Source organism: Hypanus sabinus, chromosome 5 (assembly GCF_030144855.1).
Source record: "Hypanus sabinus isolate sHypSab1 chromosome 5, sHypSab1.hap1, whole genome shotgun sequence".
Taxonomy (NCBI): domain Eukaryota; kingdom Metazoa; phylum Chordata; class Chondrichthyes; order Myliobatiformes; family Dasyatidae; genus Hypanus; species Hypanus sabinus.
The window spans coordinates 43807246-43822967 of NC_082710.1; the positions used below are offsets into that span (position 1 = coordinate 43807246).

At 39.5% G+C, this 15722-nt stretch overlaps 1 protein-coding gene across 7 annotated transcripts in view; it reads left to right on the forward strand.

Annotated features, from left to right (window-relative positions):
* aopep (aminopeptidase O (putative)) overlaps window positions 1–15722 on the forward strand; it is a 213228-nt gene that overhangs the window by 186211 nt on the left and 11295 nt on the right. For 6 of the 7 annotated variants that reach the window (XM_059969857.1, XM_059969858.1, XM_059969861.1 and 3 more), the window contains one exon: window positions 4310–4396. In XM_059969857.1, coding sequence (XP_059825840.1) covers window positions 4310–4396 — 87 coding nt within the window. Of the gene's footprint in view, window positions 1–4309; window positions 4397–13065; window positions 13977–15722 lie in introns of those variants that run through there. The other variant, XM_059969860.1, reaches the window with a different exon arrangement.

A 15722-nucleotide genomic window follows, 5' to 3' on the forward strand; every position in this document is an offset into this window, starting at 1 on the left:
CCAGTATTTTGAGTGTGTTGCCTTGTTAAACAGTTTACTTTTAAAATCTTATTTACTTTTCATTCAGCAAGATATAACTTTTTTGGGAGATTTTATAATGAGATCAATGTTGAAGTTCCCATTAGTTTACTAATTTCAGCAGATTTCCATCTGTAAGTAAGTTTTGTAGTTTATTAATGATAAATGTTGTCATATAGATGGCTGATTTCTTTCATTAAATCGGTATCTATTATATAATACTTGGAATACTTAAAACCATTCTTGGACATTCATGATTGAAAACAAGCACATTTTTGATATCGTTCCCGAAACTTGTCCTAAAGGCATCAAAAAACTGCACCAAATAAAATCTTCAGGGCTGAGATCAATAGAATTTTATTATGTAAGCGATTATTTTGAATGGATCAGTTAGTTAAATTTCAGTTCAATCATGATCTAGTTAGATGGTGGAGGAAGTATGAGAGGCTGATTATGAACTCTTTTCTAGATGCACAAACTACATAAAGTGCATTCCTTGTGATTGTTGAATGTAACAGTGATGCATCCATTTAAAATGTACAATAAAACATGCAGGGCAACTATTTTCCACTTATTGCAGTTAAGCAATGTGGAACACTTGGATTCTACATATTAATGTGCCCTATAGGCTTATCTTGTAATTTTTCTGATGGAGTAGGAGCTCAAACTATAATAAAAGTTTGAATTTCACATCTTTCTTATTCTTCACATCCCCAATAGCTGTGCTTGTGTCTGTTATATTATTTTTAAAATAAAATAACATTAATGAGATTTAAGAATTATACTACTACAGTGCAGTTACAGATAACAGAGCACATAGTATAATCAGTATTTTGCAGCAGTAAGGCAGTTTGAACAACACACACAAAATGCTGGTGGAACACAGCAGGCCAGGCATCATCTATAAGGAGAAGCACTGTTGACATTTCGGGCCGAGACCCTTCGTCAGGACTAACTGAAAGGAAAGTAGTGAGGGGGAGGGGGAAATGCGAAATGATAGGAGAAGACCGGAGGGGGTGGGATGAAGCTAAGAGCTGGAAAGGTGATTGGCGAAAGTGATACAGAGCTGGAGAAGGGAAAGGATCATGGGACAGGAGGCCTCTGGAGAAAGAAAGGGGGATGAAGCACCAGAGGGAGATGGAGAACAGGTAGAATGATGGGCAGAGAGAGAGAAAAAAAGGGAAGGAGGGGCATTAATGGAAGTTGGAGAAGTCAGTGTTCATGCCATCAGGTTGGAGGCTATCCAGCCGGTATATAAAGTGTTGTTCCTCCAACCTGAGAGTGGCTTCATCTTGACAGAAGAGGAGGCCATGGATAGACGTATCAGAATGGGAATGGGACGTGGAATTAAAATGTGTGGTCACTGGGAGATCCTGCTTTCTCTTTCTCTGGCAGTTTGAACAATAGCTTTCTTGTTGCTCTGCTCTTTGATGTCCAATACAGAGTTCTTAATCGCATTAGAAAATAAGACATGAAGTGTGTTCAGTGTCTGAATTGTACGAAAGCTGCTCATTTCATAATCTATTTCCCATAAAATGTACATTCTCCACCAAAGTTCACAGCTGAGAGAACACAAAATATCTTGCTTTGAGTAATTTTACTGATATGGTGTAATTTGTGCTATCCCACTAAACTTTCTTTGCAATATTAGATCACAAGCCAGATCTTTTAAGGTTAAAATGTAAATAGTAATATTAAAAATGAAAATGACTGATTGTTAATTATTAACTAGTGTTTTTCTTTTTGCAGTATCCTCTCACTAATGACAATTCTTCCAAATATCATGTAATATTTCCTTCAACTCAGTTTCAAAATAATCTTTTCCAACAACTTTATTAACTCTGATCAGTACTTTGCAGACACTGTAGGTGCATTTTGAATGCCAATAGCAGCTGATGCATTGAAAAGTTAGAGAAAATTCTGTCCATTCCATTTATCAGATACTCTTCCAGCTGTGGATATGTTTTCTGTTTTGCAGTGCAGAATCCAGTCAATGCCCATATTTATAAGAAAAGGAAAGAGTGCAAAAAATAAATATATAAAAACAATTCTGTTATTGAATCTGCCTGTTGTACATTTGTATTGTTTGAAGCTTCACATTTGTATTCTTTTATTTTTGATTTCCTGCATGTGTGTTAGTTTACCCGATGAAGTGTAATTTCCACATTTGACTGATCATGGAGATTTAGTATTCAATTATTTCAAAGATGTCCTGCATGCATTCAAAATAGATCTCAGAAAAGGCTACTCTGGCAAGAAATCCAATTTTTCTGATATGTTGGTTTTCCCATTCCATTGTATTAAAAGGAAAGAGTAATCTGTTGCCTTTTATGTAGAGTTTTTAAAATGCTAATAATTTTTTCCTGCTGATGTTCTCAAATTCCATCTTTCTAATTGATGTATGTGTCCTGGCCTTTGACTTTCTTTAAGTATTTTGCAATAATATACAACTAAGTTGTTTTATTCTGTTTATTTAAAGGGAGTCTTCGGCTATAGGTCACCATTTACATAGCATATATTTTGGTATTAATGCTATGATACTTTATGATTATTGAACAAAAATGGACTTTTCTGTCCAGGTGAACTGAATATAATGTTTTCATAACTCTGTCTTTTGTTAAAGCATCTTGTTTAAAAAAAAAGGAATCTAAAAGAAACCACATTTTTAAAACAATTGTCAGTTGCTTGTTATCAACATTTCAAAGTTAGGTGATGTGCAGGAGAATCCATTTTTGATGTCCAAGTTAAACAGTTTGAATTTTTAAAATATTTTGCAATGATAAAGCCCATAAAGAGTCCATCTTAAAATACTTTTATTCTTAGACTCTAAATGGAGATTGTCAGAGCAGTTTACATAAAACAGAGCAGTCTCCTAGTCTTTGTCTGTGCCTTCCTTTCTTGGTATCTTGTGAGTCCCCAAAATGTCCTGAGAGCACATCAGGCTATTTTTCCACTATCCACATTATAGACTACATGATATGTATTATTGATCTCTAAGTCATCTTTGCATTGATTGAACATGGTGATTAAACTCTCCTTAATCTGTTATTTTCTTGATTATCAAACATTTCTGCTAGTTTTGAAAGCAGCATCACTCAAATTTAGGATACAAGATCATATAAAGTACAAATCATTTGAAAATAAAAATAGAGAATATGAAAATAAGGTAGGATTGCTTTTTAAAAAACATAATCTTTGAAAAATTACCTTAAATGTTATGCTTCTGCTCTGCAATTTTCCTTTTATATAATTATTTCCATAGTTTACCTACAAATTAATAGAGTAGCTAGACTTAGCTTCTAAGTTTAAATGTCTCAAAGCTAAGGTCAGAATTGGAGAGTGGACTATTGAATAATATTAAAACAAATTTGCTGAACATGACACATTGCAGCAATTAGTTAAATTAGTGAATGAAAAATAACCTTAAAGGAAGTCTTTAATGTAATCAGTTGTCAGATGCTGTTTTTGTCCAGGTACTTAACTTGTCTGGCAATAAGCATCCTCTTTACAAAGATTTTCCCCAAAGGAGCTTATGCATTTTCTGTGAATTGCTTTTAAATTATTTTGAAAATTAAGTATAATAATGTTTGTATCATTTTGCAAATGCAAATTAAGCTTTAATCAAGTGTTGTAAAAATATGACTTTTTAGTAGCTGGAATCAATCCTAAACAAATAGCTGAAAAGTTATAATTTAGTTTGTATTTGTTCTCGAGATATATGGGTCACTAACAACAAGAGTTGTTGTTCATCCCTAATTGCCACCAATTGAGAAGACACTGAAGATTCTGCCCTGTTCATCTTTCAGGAACCAGGGGCAGCATAGTCGTTAGCACAACGCTTTACAGTACTGCGACCTGGGTTTAATTCCTTCCCGCCACTGTCTTTAAGGAGTTTGTACATTCTCCCCATGACTGTATGGGTTTCCTCACATAGTCCAAAAATGCATTGGTTGGTAGGTTAATAGGTCATTACAAATTGTCCCATGTTAGTCTAGGGTTAAATCAGGAATTGTTGGGCCGCGTGGCTTGAAAGGCCGGGTGGGCCCATTTTGTACTGTATTTCAATAAATAAATAAGGTTAGAAAAAAAATGATAGGCCATGCTGGGTAAAGATGGCAGATTACCTTCTCTGAAGTATGTTAATAAACTGAGTATTTCTAAAAGAACTATTTGGTTTACTATTTCAGTAAAACTCGTTTTTAATGCCATTTTTAATTCTTTGAATGTGTTTGCTTTCTCTTAAATTTGTGATTAGTCTTGGCTGACTAATATTTTTTTGCTTATTTTCCAGGTGCGCCATCGTTGGTGTGAGCTGGTTATTAAGCATAAACTCACTGTGGCATACAGGGATTTGATCAATTTTCTGAAACAGGATCAGGTACCCTCTTTGAATATACGTACTTTGAATATACTGTCCCTTAGAACATGAAATAATTATGTAGACAAGAAAGTCTTGCTGAATTGTTAATTAAAAAGAAATAACTTGACATTTTAGCATCATAGTGCAATACAACATGAATACAGGCCCGTCGGCCAAAGAGTTCACGTCACATAGGGTACCCACCCAGCTTGTTCCAATTTCCTGCATCCTGCATTTGGCCCATATGCCTCTGAGCTTTATTCCTCCTAGTGGTTCTTAAATATTTCTATTTAAGAAGTATGTGTCCTGCTTCAACTACTTCCTCCAGTAGCTTGTTCTACCACCCTCTGCTTTAAAAATGTTGCTCCTCTGGTAATGCCTTCCTTCTTATCCTAAATCTGTGCCCTAGTTTTAGACTGCCCTACTCTGGGGAAATAAATATTAGCGCCCACCTTATCTGTGCCTCTCATTATTTAAAGCACTGCTATGTTTGCCCCACGTAATCCCATGTGCAAGGAACAAAGATCTAGAGTGCTGTATATAATTCAGGCAGCCTCGTCCTGGTAACATCTTTGTAGATCTTTTCTGCACTCTTTCCAGTTTAACCATATGTTTCCCATATAGCCAGAGAGTGATGAATCTGTGGAAGATTCACTGGGTATATTTAAGGCAGAAGTTGATGGTTTCTTGATTAGTCAGGGCAAGAAGGCATACGAGGAGAAAGCAGGAGATTGGGGTTGAGAGGGAAAATGGATCAGTCATGATGAAATGGCAGAGCAGAGTTGATGGGTCAAATGGCCTAATTCTGCTCCTATATTTTATGGTAACCAAACCTGTACCATGTATTCAAGTGCGGTTCATGAATGACTTATAAAATTGCATCATAATGTCCTCTTATATTCACTGCCCTGCCTGATGAAGGCCAGCTTGCTTAATGTCTTTTTCACCACTCTCTCTACCTCTTTTCAGCAAACTGTCCAAAATACCCTTTAAGTCCCTCTATTACACTCCCTAATGCCCTATAATTCGTAGTATGTCCTACACTGGTTTGACTTTCAAGATGCTTTACCTCACACTTTTCAATATTGAAATCCATTGCCAATCCTTAGCCCACTGATGTAACTGACCAATATCCCCCTATAGTCTATGATAACCTTCTTCACTATTGACAACACCTCCTAATTTTGTGTCATCTGCTAACTTATTGATGAAACCTTATGCATTGCACAAATAAGGATGATCCCAACACCAACCACTGTGGCACACCACTCATCACTGGCCTCTGTTCCAAGAACCAGCCTTCAACCACCACTCTCTACTTCCGAGCCACTTTTGAACTTGCCTAACTAGCTCTCCCTGGATTCCATGCGACCTTATCTTCCAGACCAGCTTTGTATGTGGGACCTGCAGAAGGCTTTGCTGAAGTCCAAATAGACAACATCCACTTGCCCATTCTCTAGTTTTTTCGTTGCCGCTTGACATAAAAAGCTCTAAAAAGTTCGTCAACTCTGACTTCCCACAAACAAAGCCATGCTGACTCCTTTTAATCAGATTCTGGTTATGCAATTTATTTTTAATATTTGCAGACCTGATGCTGGACCAATAATGCTTAGTAGATGCCAAGGCTATTTTTATATTGTAATACTGTCCTAATTTAAAGTTACTAAAGTTGTAAAATGAAATTTGTAAATGAAAGTTGAGAAGTACTTTTGTTCATCTTGTAATCTTTTTCATCTGTTACATTTTCTATCTCATCTATTTTCACTCTGAAAGTTCATCTGTTAAGATTTTATGTTCGTAATACTTCCTTAATTGACTATTTACTCTATTCAGACTGGTCAGTAGCACCTTATTGAGGGGAGCAAAAAACAACTTTTATAAACTCTCAGTATCGTGCTTACCAGTTTACTTCACAGTTGGGACTTAGCCACATTGCAGATGGGAACCATGCTGTAAATACTGTCCAACAGTTAGTTTTCTATACAAATTTCAAGAGACTTCTCTGTTGACCTTGATTCCCAGGACAAAAAAAAAATGTTGATGTAATAAGTATAATGTGACTTGGTTTATCTTCAAAAAGGGTTTTTGCTAAAACCAGAATGTATAAAGAGGAATGATTTATCTTCCGCTTAGTTCATAACCTTTGATTGCATTGTAATAAATGGGCTGTAGATTTTGAGAAGTCAATGAATTGAGTTTCGTGTTTTACAGTTCTTGTAGCTGCACAGATTCTGTGAGAATTATGGCTAATAATTTTGTAAACAAAGCACAATGAGTTAGAGGACACAAAATTGAATAAATCGTTAAGCATGTGGCAAAAGAAATAGTGAGTTAGTGAGGCTGTTTATGTGTCCTTTTGTCTGACCAGGGATAGCACACGTGTGCTCCTGCCACATACATCAGATGGCTTTTTGACCCTGACCAGTATTACGTTGTTTAAGTTGTTCACAAGCAATTTTTAAGTTACTGTCTTCACACATGGCCATTATTTTCATTTTAGTACTTTGCCTTACTAGCTGTCACCATTGCTATTTTATACCACAGACCATGAAGCATAGGAGCAGAATCGGGCCAGTTAGTCCATCAACTCTGCTCCATTATTTCATCAGGGCTGATTTAGTATCCCTCTCAACCCCATTCTCCAATTAATAATCAAGAACCTGTTAGGCTCTGCTCCAAATATATCCAGTGATTTGGCCTCTACAGCCATCTGTCACAATGAATTCCACAGATTCACCACCTCTGGCTAAAGAAATTCCTACTCATTTCTGTTCTCAAGGGACATCCTTCTCTTCAGAGGCTGTGCCTTCAGGTCCTGGACTCCTCCACTGTAGGAAGCATCCTCTCCACATCCACTCTGTGTAGGCCTTTCAGTGTTCAATAGGTTTCAATGAGGCCTAGTGAGATTCTAAACTCACGCGAGTATATGCCTAAAGCCATCAACCACTCTTCTCATGGAGTACGTTAACCCTTTCATTCCTCAGATAATTCTCATTAAACTCCTCTGGACCTTCAGAGGAGGTTCCAATGCCAGTACATCCTTTCTTAGCTAATGGATACAAAACTGCTCACAATACTCCCAAGTGTGGTATCACCAATGCCTTATAAAGCATCAAAATTACATCTTTGCTTTTATATTCTAGTCCTCTCAAAATGAATACTAACATTAAATTTGCCTTTCTTACCACCGACTTTATTTTCCATTGAGAGTAGGGGAGATTCAAACAAGAGGACATGAGTTGAGAGTTGGGGACGAAAGTTTAGGGGTAACACGAGGAGGAATTTCTTTACTCAGAGAGTGGTAGCTGTGTGGAACGAGCTTCCAGTAGAAGTGGTAGAGGCAGGTTCAATTTTGTCATTTAAAGTAAAATCGGATAGGTATATGGACAGGAAAGGAATGGAGGGTTATGGGCTGAGTGCAGGTCAGTGGGACTAGGTGAGAGTAAGCGTTCGGCACGGACTAGAAGGGCCGAGATGACCTGTTTCCGTGCTATAATTGTTATATGGTTATATTTTGGCGTATTCTACCTTCTTTTGCAAACTTTAGTTAACCTACTCCTCCACGAGTACTCACATATTTTTTTGCAACTCTGATTTTTGAATTTACCCGCCATTTAGAAAATAATCTGGACCTCTACTATTTCTGTTAAAATTCATGACCATACACTTCACTGCACTACATTCCATCGGTCACTTCTTTGTCCATTTCCCCAATCTGTCAAAGTCCTTCTGCAGACACTCTACTTCCTCAGCACCACCTGCCCTTCCACCTATCTTGGCATCATCCACAAACCTGGTCACAAGGCCATCAATTCCGTCATTCAAATCATTGAAGTATGATGTAAAAAGAAGCAGTCCCAGCACTGCCCCTGCAGAACACCAGTTGTCACCGGCAGCTAACCAGGAGAGGTCGGCTTAATTCCCACTCCTTGCCTCCTGCCAGTCAACCAACCTTCTATCCGTGCCAGCAGTGTTCCTAATTTTAAATCTGTTTCCCGAGTTCAAGAGCCAGATACAAAATCTATGTAAATGAAACTGCATATGCTGGAAATTTGAAATAGAATAGAAATACTCAGCAGCTCAATCAGATTCTGTGGAAGTAGAATCAAAATTAAACATTCCAGTTTGAACATCTTTCTTTGGATGTGTGTAAAGACTTTTTTCTCTTTATCCTTCCTTTGGTTATGTCAAATAAGTGAAACTAATGAAAGGTCTTGGCCAGAAACATTGTCTTTATTGGTACTCATTTCCTAGATGCTGCCTGGCCTGCTGAGGTCCTCCAACAATTTTTGTGTATTGCTTGAATTTCCAACATCTGCAGATTTTCTCTTGTAGTTGATACTAAGTTGTGACCGAAGTGAGCTATTGTCTGCTATTTTGAGCTATTATTGCCTGCTATATTTCAGACCTGTTCCTCTAGATCTAATCTTATGTTTTGGAACTTATCTGATTCATGTACTTTTTTTAGACATTTGAGAATCTGTGCTATTTATTCCTTCGGTTAGCATAACTGCAGGTTGCCACTCACAATAAGTTGCCCCATAGTGATGCAGTAAGCTCTGAGTGGATGCTGAAATGAGCAGAGACAGCGTGAAGTTGGTGTGTTCCCTTCTTTGGAGTTAACTGCTGCATGATTAGTTATTTTTCACAGTCCCCTTGACTACTTTTGAGAGCTATCGAAATTCTGCTTTTCGTTTTCACAAAATATAAATAGCATTCTCAGTCTTTAGTACAGTGTACTGACTTAATTTGAAATTAATGTACTAGTCATACAGCCATGCTTTTGCAAATTTATTGATATATTTTGTCCCAATCCTTCTCTACTTCAATTATTGGCTTCTATTATCTCTTGCTTAATAGCCATTCAGCTGCCTTTTCCCTACATAAGACATAGGACCAGAATTAGGCCATTCAGCCCATTGAGTCTGCTCCACCATACCATCATGGCTGATCCCAGATCCCACTCAACTCCATTCACCTGTCTTCTCGCCATATCCTTTGGTGCCCTGACCAATCAGGAAACTATCAACTTCCGCTTTAGATATATTGATGGTCTTGGCCTCCACCTCACTGCAGCAGAGCATTCCAGAGATTCACAACTCGCTGGCTCAAAAAATTCCTCCTTATCTCTTTTCTAAAAGATCACCCCTCAATTCTGCGGCTGTACCCTCTAGTTCTGGATACCCCACCATAGGAAACATCCTTTCCGTATCCATCCTGTCTGGTCCTTTCAACATTTGGTAGGTTTCAATGAGATCCCCCTGCATTCTTCTAAATTCCAGTGAGTACAGGCCCAAAGCTGCCAAAAGCTTCTTATATGTTAATCCTTTCATTCCTGGAATTAGCCTTGTGAACCTTCTCTGGACTCTGTCCAATGACAACATGTCCTTTCTGAGATATGGGGCCCAAAACTGTTGACAATACTCTGAAGTGCAACCTGACTAGTGTCTTATAAAACCACAACATTATCTTCTTGTTTTTATATTCCATTCCTCTTGAAATAAATGACAACATTGCATTAGCTATCTTTACCACAGACTCAACCTGTAAATTAACCTTCTTGGAGTCTTGCACAAGGACTCCCAAGTCCCTCTGCACCTTCGCATTTAGATAAAAGTCTGCACTATTGTTCCTTTTACCAAAATGCATCATCATACTTTTCCCAGCACTGTATTCCATCTGCCAGTTTGTCCAAGTCCTGCTGCAATCACATTGCTTCCTCAGCATTACCTACCCGTCCACCTATCTTCATATCATCTGCAAACGTTGCCACAAAGCCATCAATTCCATGATGTAAATAATTGACAAAGAATGTGAAAAATAGCGGTCCCAGTACTAACCCACAAGGAACACCACTAGTCACTGGCAGCCAACTAGAAAAGGCCCTTTTCTTTTACCACTCGCTGCCTCATGCCTGTCAGGCATTCCTCTAACCATGCCATATCTTTCCTGTAATGCCACAGGATTTTATCTTATTAAGCAGCCTCATATGTGACATCTTATCAAACACCTTCTGAAAATCCAAGTAAATGACATCACTTCCTCTCCTCTGTCCACCATGACTGTCCCTTCCTCGAAGAACTTTTAACAGATTTGTCATGCATGATTTCCCTTTATAGAAACCATGCTGACTTTGGCTTATTTTATCATGAGTCTCCAAGTACCCCAAAATCTCATCCTTAATAATAAGACTCCAACACTTTCTCAATTACTGAGGTTAGGTTAACTGACCTAAGATTTCTTCTGCCTTCCTCCTTTCTTAAAGAGTTGACTGACATTTGCAGTCTTCCAGTCCTCCAGGACCATGACAGAATCAAGTGATTCTTGAAAGATCATGACCAATGCATCCATTATCTCTTCAGCATCCTCTCTCAGGACTCTGGGATGTAGTGCACCTGGTCCAGATGACTTGTCCACCTTAAGATCTTTGAGTTTACCTAGCACTTTTTCTTTTGTAATAGCAATGACACTCATGGACCTCTGGCACACTGTTACTATCTTCCACAGTGAAGATTGATGCAAGGTAAAGTCATCTGCCATTTCTTTGTCACCCTCACCAGCATAATTTTCCAGTCGTCCAATATCAACTCTCACCCCCTTTTACTCATTTATATAACTGAAAAAACTGCTTTATATTATTGGCTAGTTTGCCCTCCTATTTCATCTTTTCCCTCCTTATAGCTTTTTTAGGTACATTTTGCTGGATTTTAAAAGCTTCCAAATCATCTAACCTCCCACTTACTTTTGCTACCTTATATGCCTAAGGAAACTTGGCTTTTATGCAGTCCTTAACTTCCCTTGTCAGCCAAGGTTGCCTAACCCTGCCATTTGAGAACTACTTCTGTGGGACATATCTATCCTGTGCCTTGTGAACTATTTCCAGGATCTTCAGCCATATCTGCTCTGCCATCATCCCCACCAGTATCCTCCTCAAATCCACCTGGACAAGCTCCTATCTCATGTCTCTGTAATTCTCTTTATTCCATTGTGATACTGATACATGTGACTTATGCTTCACCCTCGCAAATTGCAGTATGAATTCAGTCATATTATGATCATTACATCCTAAGGGTTCCTTTATGTTAAGCTCCCTAATAAGATCTGGGTTATTACACGACACCCAATCTAGGATCTCCTTTCCCCAAGTAAGCTCAAGCACAAGCTGCTCTAAAAAGCCGTCTCATAGGCATTCAACAGACTCTTCTTCTTGCGATCCAACACCAACCTGAATTTCCCAATCCCCTTGCATATTAAAGTCCCCCATTGCAATCATGACATTACCCTTATTGCGTGCCTTTTTCAGCTCCCTTTGCTTTCTCAACCCCACGTCTTGGCTACTATTTGGAGGCTTATATATGATTCCCATAATGGATTTTTTACCCTTACAGTTTCTTAACTCTACCCACAAATATTCAACATTCTCTACCTCTATGTCACCTCTTTCTAAAGATGTAATTCTGTCTCTTGCCTACAGAGCCACACCACCACCTATACCTTCCTGCCTGTCCCTTCGATACTTCCTTTGATGTTAAGCTCCCAACTAAGGCCTTCTTTCAGCCACGACTCAGTGATGCCCGCAGTGTCACACCGACCAATCTCTTAATTGTGCCATGAGTTTGTCCGCCTTATTCTGAACGCTGTGCACATTTAAATACAGCATCTACAGCAGTCCTGCATTCTTCACCCTTTCGAATATTGCCTCTGTGGTACAACTTAACTCTTTGCTCTGTCTGCATTTGTACCCAGTCATTGGCTTGTCCTTCCTTACATTCATGTTATACCCATCATCTACTTGTAAACCTGCTGGCTCATCCTCAGCTCTATCATCCTGGTTCCTATCCCCCTGCCATACTAGTTTAAGCCACTCCCAACAGCTGTAGTAAGCCTGCCCTCAAGAATATTGGTCTCCCTCGGATTCAAGTGCCACCCTTCCCTTATGTACAGGTCCTACCTGCCCCAGAAAAGGTCCCAATTATCCAGAAATCTGAATCCCTGCCCCCTGCTCTAATTCGTCAGCCATATATTTATCTACCACATCATTCTATTCCTATCCTCACTGTATGGCATAGGCAGCAATCCCGAGGTAACTACCTTTGAAGTCCTGCTTCTCAGCTTCCTTCCTAACTCCCTCTGTTCTGTTTTCAGGACCTCCTCCCTTTTTTTATTTATGTCGTTGGCACCAATATGTACCACAATTTCTGGCTGCTCACCCTCACTTTTCAGGATATTGTGGACGCGTTCAGAAACATCGCAGACCCTGGCACCTGGGAGGTGTCTCTTTTCCACATCCGCAGAATAAGTTGTCTGTCTCCCTAATTATAAGGTCTCCTGTTATTGCTGCCATCCTCTTCAGTTTCCTACCCTTCTGAGCCACGGGGACAGACTCAGTGCCAGAGGCACTGTTGAAGGGGACGGCCGCAGGGGTGCTCTCCACTATCTGATGTTCTCCCTTTCCTTTCCTGGCAGTTAGCCTTTTATCTGTCTTCTGTAGCCTTGGGGTGACTACTTTCCTGTAGCTCTTGTCCGTCTCCTCTTCTCATTCCCTAACTAGCCAAAGGTCATTGAGCTGCAGGTCCATTTCCTTAATACGTTCACTAAGGAGCTGCTTGTGTTGTTGTTCAGTCGTTAAGTCGAGTGTTGTCATGGCACGATATAGAAGTAGTTTGCCAGGCCTTTCTTCCACACAGATGCTGCTGCTGTCCAGGTTGGGATCTGGCAGGGTTTGAACTCAGGACCATCTGCCTTGAAGAGACCACTACAGCATCAGCTGGCCCACCACCAGGAACTGGTAGTCTCCCGGAAATCTCACATCTGGCACCCAGAACAGAACACTGGTCATGTAGACATACAGTCTATTCTTTCGAAAGTTAAATAAGGAATGAACATACGTACTTACCTTACCTTTGCCTGTTCACACCTCTGCCTGTTGAACTAAAGCCTTACCACTCTAACTCAGACCACTCCTACCACGATCACTCCCATGATGGCTGCTCTGCTAGATGCTTCCCCTCTTTTATGGAGACTGGGTTTTAAACCTCTTTGCTGGACTTGTGCAGGAATGCTTCTACCGTCCTCCAAAGTTCTGATGCATGTTCGTGTTCTGGTATCCTTGAGATTATTGTGCTGGCTGCTGTTAAAACCCTTTGAATTAAATATAGTACATCTGTATCATGCTAACCTAAATTTTCTGTCATTTAAAATAAGTAAGTCTTGTTAAACTTAACATTATGAAGTTTGCACACCATTTTCTGAGAGCTTTCATTCATTCATATTTGAGCAACAATCCATTGCTATGGCAGCCAGTTAACTAAATTGTCATAAATCTCTGGATGTTCAATGTCTCTTTTTGAATGTAAAATCGTTTTCCCTTGTATAGTCTGCTTATTCTTTCCCAATAAATTTTGATACATGTGTAAGTAGTATCATTACAATTTTTTCCCAAACTTTAATGTGGAGGAAGTCCATCTGGAGTTGTGGTTTTATCCTCAATAAATGTTCTGCTGAAAGGTCATTCACCTGAAATGTTGGCTCTGTTTCTTTTTCCACAGTTAAATGGAAACATTTGCTCAGCAAACCAGAACCATTATTTGTGTTGCTTTCATAATTCTACTTAGACGAGGAACAAAAACAATGCAATAAAATAATACAAACAAATGTTTGATTCATGTATTCTCAATTGAGATTATTTATTAGTAGATACTATTAGAAACATAGAAAACCTGCAGCACAATACAGGCCCTTCGACCCACCAAGCTGAGCCGAACATGTCCCTACCTTAGGAATTACTAGGCTTACCTATTGCTTAGCCATCTCCTCCTTGCATTTGAATTTGTGGCTTTTCTGACCAGAACAACAGCTAGTTTTGTTCTAAAAGAATTTGAAGGGTTCAGAGCTATAGAGGGCTAAAGACCCTTTCACGATGAAAGTGGATCAGTGGCACAGCAGAGGCATTGCTGGGAAAATGTTGAGCGGGCGAGAAATGGAAGGTTTAGGAACTGGAAAGCGTGTTGGAACTTGTGAGATTAAAGGGGCAGGTAGGAAGTGGGAGCCCTGTAAATGGTTTTCAAAATGCAGGAATGGTTTTCAAGTACATAAGGAAATAGAAAACAAAAACTTGAAGTTTGTTATCGAAACTCCGCTGAACAAGGTTGGTATAGTAGCAAGTATGAGATGGACTTGGGAGTATGTAAAATGCAGTTTGTTTATATTGTACTGAGATAATTGGAAATGAAGTTTTCAATACTTTCTTTGGAAGAATTGATCTTCAGGAAAAACAGAAAAAATATGGTAAACAATATTATTGTAAGATTGTAAACAACAAATAGCAGAAAGTGAGTATAGACACACTCCTTAAGCAGTCCCTTGGAGCTGAGGATAACTTTCTCAGGTTTGTAGGTTGATGTGGGAGCTGCAGACACCTGAGCAGAAGTGCCAGACAGAACAGCAGAATAGATAGCTGGTAAGGTGGTTCACGCCTTTTCCAGTTGACACTGGGTATCCACATGCACCGATGCATGGTTCTGAGGTTCTCAGTGCCATTCTGATGCTCTTTCCCATTCGGAGCACCATGAGCCAGGAATTTACAGGAATCAATGTGTGGGTAGAACAAAGAATACAGCAAACCTACAACACAATACAGGCCCTTCAGCCCGCAGAGCTCTGCCGGACTTGTCCTTACCTAACAAATTACCTACAGTTACCCATAGCCCTCTATTTTTCTGAGCTCCAGGTACCTGTCCAGGAGTTTCTTAAAAGACCCTATTGTATCCACCTCCACCACTGTTGCCAGCAGCCCATTCCACGGTCTCACCACTCTCAGCGTAAAAAAAAAACTTACCCCTGACATTTCCTCTGTATCTACTTCCAAACACCTTAAAACTGTGCCCTCAATGCTAGCCACTTCGGCCCTGGGAAAACACCTCTGACTATCCACACGATCAATGCCTCTCATCATCTTATACACCTCTATCAGATCACCTCTCATCCTCCGTTGCTCCAAGGAAAAAAGGCCAAGTTCACTCAACCTATTCTCATAAGGCATGCTCCCCAATCCAGGCAACAGCCTTGTAAATCTCCTCTGCACCCTTTCTATGGTTTCCACATCCTTCCTATAGTGAGGCGACCAGAACTGAGCACAGTACTCCAAGTGGGGCCTGACCAGGGTCCTATATAGCTGCAACATTACCTTTTGGCTCTTAAGCTCAATCCCATGATTGATGAAGGCCAGTGCACCGTATGCCTTCTTAACCACAAAGTCAACCTGCATAGCAGCTTTGAGTGTCCTATGGACTCAGACTCCAAGATCCCTCTGATCCTCCACATTGTCAAGAGTCTTACCATTAAT